General features: G+C 41.7%; 1 protein-coding gene across 2 annotated transcripts; it reads right to left on the bottom strand.

Moving 5' to 3' along the window:
• Positions 1-3,493: 3,493 nt before the first annotated feature.
• On the bottom strand, positions 3,494-5,501 carry EFCAB10 (EF-hand calcium binding domain 10). Of its 2 annotated transcripts, XM_073652234.1 has the most exons (5): positions 5,335-5,501; positions 4,886-5,050; positions 4,555-4,636; positions 3,916-3,969; positions 3,494-3,653 (listed from the first exon to the last, which is right to left on the bottom strand). In XM_073652234.1, exons 1-5 carry the CDS (start codon positions 5,435-5,437, stop codon positions 3,611-3,613), a joined length of 447 nt encoding a protein of 148 aa, XP_073508335.1. In that variant the 5' UTR covers positions 5,438-5,501; the 3' UTR covers positions 3,494-3,610. The 2 variants fall into 2 exon arrangements, with proteins under 2 accessions (XP_073508335.1, XP_073508336.1); XM_073652235.1 differs by lacking the exon at positions 3,916-3,969.
• Positions 5,502-5,721: the final 220 nt, after the last annotated feature.

Raw genomic sequence — 5,721 nt, 5'->3', positions numbered from 1 at the left:
AAAAGGTTTAAAGACAAAAACAAAAAAAAATAATAAAGCAGAAATATTTGTTTAAATTGGTTTGTCTATGTAATACACTACCTTTTGAATATGCCCCAGTTTCAAATGGTTGTAATGCAGCCATGGGTCCAGAGCTGCTCCAGTTATCGCTCAGTACACAGTGAGCGACGGCTGTAAGCACGCCCTGGCCCTTTGATTGACAGCTCGCTCTGCAGCACATCCTTCAAGATTGTAGACTGAAGCTTAGTTCAATTTTATTAACTTAATAGTTACCAAAATGAAATATAGAGAAAAGAAAAACACGCCAGACAAGAAATAAATCTAAAATAAATCTTTATTGAAAACCATTAAAAACATATGGAATAAAAAGGAGATCCAAACAGACAATCTAAAATGAGACAAAAAGATAGGTATGGATACAATTTAATGGCTGGAATAATAAGGATCTATAGAAACGCACAAAGCAGTAGATCAAGGGACATGACCAAATTAATATTAAAGTGCAAGTGCAACACAAAAATAATTAAAAATGAAACCCTATTAGCTGGGACAAGTAACTTATGCATAGATAATGACAGTCAGCTGGCTGAAACATATGAGAGGTATATAAATAACTTCACAAATGTCAGAAGTTGGAAAAATGTATCAAAATGTAGAGGCAAAATTGCCAGTGTATATATAGGTAAATAAAGTTCAGACAAGGCTGTGTGCCCACTATGCGTTTTTAAGCGTTTCCGCAGCGGCAATTCAGCTGCAGAAAAGCTTAAACGCATGGTAGAAGGTCTGCCATGTTCCCCAATGATGATCCGCATGTGCTGTGCACATGCTGCCGAAACTTCCGCTGCGGATTATCATTGCGGAAAAAAAACGCAGCACTACCAATTATTTTGCGGAAACGCGGCGTTTTCGCCGCCATTGACTTGCATTGGACCGCATGTCATCTGCATCACTGGATCTGTACATGCGGATAACATGTGTTTCAATGTGCAGATGGTACCCGGGTTTGGAGAAGAGGAGACTCTCCTCCAGACCCGGGTACCATAGTACCTGTAAAAAAATAAATAAATAAAATAAAAAATAAGTATTATACTCACCTTCTGATGGCCCCCGGTGTCCTTGTCTCGGCTTGCCGGCAGCTCGTGGTAGACTAAAAGGACCTGCGGTGACGTCATTTACTCATGTGACGGGTCATGCGACCGCTGACGTCGGCAGGTCGTTCAGTCTACCGCGAGCTGCCAGCAAGCCGAGACAAGGACACCGGGGGCCATCAGAAGGTAAGTATAATATTTATTTTTTTACCATTCTTTCGGTCACACTATATAAATCCATGGTGTTTGCATGGATTTATAATAGTGTGACCAAGTTGACAAGCACTTTCCAAGTGATGCTAAAATCGCTTGGAAAGCGCTTGACAATCCGCATGCGGAAATGCAAGTGAAGAACGCTTCACATCAGCTTGTCCCTGGCAGGAAAAACGCATGTACAATCCGCATGCGTTTTTTCTGCCAGGGAGATGCAGGAACGCTCAGGAAAAATCTGGAGCATTTCTGCATCATGGGCACATAGCCTAACAGAGAGAAAAAGGACAAAAATAAAATTACATTTAATAAGAAAGATCATATTACCAAAATATAGGCTACATGGCCAAATAAAGACAACCCTGTGTGATATTGCAAATAAATAAATGTGAATCATGGACATCCCAGCAGCCAAGAAATGAAATGGCTAGGGGCATAAAGTCCTATTGCATAAAAAGAACATGCCCAAACATAGGAGCACACCTGAAGTGCGTTTCGTCTGAGCTTTGTCCGAGGCGTAACATTAATATCAATTTTGTCATGTCCCTTGATCTACTACTTGATAATGGCTGCAATAAGGATCTATAGAAACTTAATTGCACCCATACCTACCTTTTTTGTCTCATTTTATTATGTTTTATTCCATATCTGTTTTTAATGGTTTTCAATAAAGATTTATTATATCTTATATTTTATTTCTTGTCTGGCATTTTTCTTTTCTCTAAATTTCATTTGCGTTAATCCCTCAGACAGTATATTTTGATGTTTGCTTGCTCTATAGGTTTAGCTTAATAGTTACCTAACATGTAAAAAAATATTTTTTCCTTCTCAATGGTACCCATAGCCTTTAATTGGAGGTAGCTTCTTATCTCAAGTCATGTGCCAAGGCCCCGTTAAAGGGTCAGTATTGACTTTTAGGATTGCTGCATCCAATAGGTGGCACTAATGTTCAAGTTCTGTCCCCTCTTTCTCTCTGACGAGCCTATTTGCATATTTACATTCCCAGATCAGCAAGGCATAGTCTAGAAGCCTTCTTACGCCAACTTGGTGCTCTCCACAACGAGAAACATTATCCCGTAGCTTTAAGAATTTTTGTTTGGCCTATATATAATTTGTTACATGGCCATGTGATGTATTATATTATGCTTTGTGTAATGTCTGTAAATCCTATAATGAGCTAAGTTTGGTTGAAAAAAAAACTATAGGGGTTCGGTTGGGTTTCATCCCCAAACTAGTTTCTTCTTCAAGCGCAAGACAGAGTTCGAACACATTCAGACTTCTGTATAAATCTGTCTGAGATCGGACCATAATGCACGGACTGGCCAGCGGGTCTCCTGACTCCAGCGTGCCAGCTGCATAGAAATACATGAAGCTGTCACGCTCGGGTTGGGAGACCCACCAGCCAGTCCGTGCATTGCAGCCCGATCTCAAACAGATTTGACCGGATGTCTGAATGCACCCACACAGAAACAAAGTAGTTTGATTGTTAGTACCAGTAAGATCTTTTTTTTTTTTTTTTTCTTTACTTCAGGAGTTGCATTGATAAAAAAAAAAATTGGATAATGGATCAGTGTAGTAATAATCAGTCAGTTTGTGTCATACTAGACAAGGAAAGATAATGGGATTTGTTGGTAATGAAATGAAAAATAAATAATGACATACCGCCAATGGCATCAGAACATGTTGCTGCTATGGGGTCTGTGAATTGAGGGGAAGGGCAGTGCTAAACAACCCTGCCCCACTTCTTCCAACATTTGCTGTAGATGTACGGCAGAAGTTGTGAGAAGTTATCTAGTGTGTGCTCGCTCACGCACTAAGCCTGCTACATAACCTGTGGGCGTTAGGTACTTTACACAGCAGACACCCGCCAGTAACTGCTGCAGTTGGAGCTAATTTTGAGCTTAGGTGCTGTGGTCACTATTCATCACAGCATCAAAGAGGTTAGACAAAGGGGGCTCCCTCAGTCTGCCCCATTGGGCTCCAATGACCCTATTGCAGAATCCCTATGGCAGCTTGGTGCCTGTGGGGGGAAGGTTATACCCAATGTATTACAATTTTATGTACATTTTATGACTGTATTACAATTGTATGACTATATTACATTAGTATTGTTTATAGCCTGTACAGCTTTAGAGAGTAGTCTTTAAAACGGTCCTTGAAAGGACCAATAGATACAATTATCTGCAAAATATAACTTCTCATTGTGTTTATATTTAATTGTGATTTTACATTTCATTTATCATATTCCATGGAACAATTAGTATGAGAAGTTTATGGCATTATTATTATTTTATTAATCAACAACAGAGCCGCTAGGTCTTAAATGTTGCAGAAGACTTTTTCAGGTGTATCCTCCTGTTGGCAAAAGAAGAATTAAAATTCTGATCACAGCTGATATTTAAAATGAATGTAGGCTCGAGTAGCTATTAAATTCTCACATTTAATAATAGGTAAGGAATATTTCACCACGTATTATACAGCCATTCTCATAAGGGTGTTCAACGCAAGTACATCAGCCTTGTCAGGTCTAAGAAATTACTTAATGTATGCAGGTTGTACAAAAGGGACACAAGTTCCATTAAAAAGTTGAATTATTTTCAGCTGTAGCATGCCTTACCTAATCGATTGACATGTCTTAATGATGAAAAGGTGCAGATAAGAAGCACAGAGACTGAAATTTCAAAAGTTAAAGGAACTCTGTCAGCACAGAATCATTGTTCAAACAAAGTCCTGCGGCTTAGTGCTTCAGGGTGGGGCCAATCATTTAACTACAGTACCACCTGTTTGTCCCCCCCCCCCTCAATCTCCACCCCCCCCCCCTCTTCTTTGATGGACAGCTCTGGCTTCATATAGAGCCAGAGAAGGACACTATTCATACAAGCAATTTCGCAAGAATTATGGAGTAAATTGCTTACAAACTTTTGCGTCTTTGAGCGTTTTCAGAACAGTTTCCTTCACCTCTGCCAGAATGGGTGGAGCTAGGGAGGGACAGGGGGCATGAGGTCACATCTCCTCTAATTCATGACAAGCTGTGTTTCTTACTCCAGTCACGGACTGGAGTAAGATTTGTGGTGAGGCGTATGCCACTTGTCAAACACTCTTTAATCATTAGGAAGTGTGGGTCTCTTGATGAATCAGGAGTGTCTGACTCCTATATACTCCCTTCCTTAAGAGAAACCTGCTAGTATTGATGAATCGGGGAGGGGTGCTATATATTTTTTTTCTCCTAATGTAATAATACATGCAGAATACTTACATATCATGCTTGAAGACTTCCTGTGTTATTTTCTCAGGAGGAGCAGGTAAGTTGCTCACATCTACACCCAGAGTTTTTAAAGCTGCATAGGACAAAAATAATGAACATTTCAATCTGATAGGTGGCCGAGCCCCCACTAATCTCACACTGGTGACCACTCCTGAGGTCATTAATCCATTAGCTTCCCGGAATCCTACTCATGAGACTACAGATCAGCTTCCCCACAGTCTGCACTAGAAGTCACCTTGTTTGCTTATAAATACACAATTCTCGTCAGTTTATGTAATTCCTAATGTGCCATAATTCTGGGCACCAGCGCCACAGCTCTTACCCTCAGTGTACTGAGTGCCTGTTATATACCCTTGGCCTGAAGGGTCCAGAATGCCAAAAACGGCGTCCACATTAGACTCATCAAACAGGCACGGATACTCCACATCGGCCACCCTGGCGAGCTGCAGCTTCTCCAGCTGAGTTATAAGAAATTCCCGTGGTCTTTCTGCAAAATCAAATTATTGAAATATTGTTGAATGAAACATTGGGGACATTTTACCCAAATTTCCAGAACGTTAAGGATCCTATAGAGAGTATGCACTATGTATTAAATCATTACAGCACTGACTGGATCATTTCCAATCATTTTGGTCTAGGAACTGAAGCTGTTCCAGAGCGCCCCCTACTGGCCTAGTGCAGCATTGCTCTTCCATAAATGTCATGTCAATGATTAGCACCGTGCACCGTAAAGTCCCATCACCCCCAGTGTCACTGATGAAGCGACATTACCCGGCCGGTGATAGAGGAGGAGACTGGTCAGGTTATTCACTAGCTCCATGATCTTGTTTTCCCGGAGGTAATCTTCCGCTTCCAGCGCCCGACCTGCGGCCATACTCTAAGCGTCCCCCGTTCCTAAGAGACTGAGACGTCAACAAGCATCACTCCGGAAGTAAATATCTGCTGACGTCTTTCCGTTTCCGGCACGCTGCGAACTGGTAGTGATAACTTCCGGTGACTGCAGTGTACGTGCCTGTGTGCATAGCGCCTTGCTGACCAGTAGGTGGCGTCGCAGTCATGTGTCCCGGAGGCCGCGCTCTCCTCAGCTCAGTGGGTTCCAGGGAATAGCTCCGAGGAGTGACCTGTACGTGCAGTCAGCACCGGCCCCCGCTGTGCAAG

This window comes from Phyllobates terribilis, unplaced genomic scaffold (assembly GCF_046119375.1).
Source record: "Phyllobates terribilis strain yellow unplaced genomic scaffold, ASM4611937v1 Scaffold_11__3_contigs__length_659146591, whole genome shotgun sequence".
In the NCBI taxonomy this organism is placed as follows: Eukaryota; Metazoa; Chordata; class Amphibia; order Anura; family Dendrobatidae; genus Phyllobates; species Phyllobates terribilis.
Note: the sequence above shows the minus strand (reverse complement) of the source record. Positions and strands in the feature narration are given on the sequence as shown.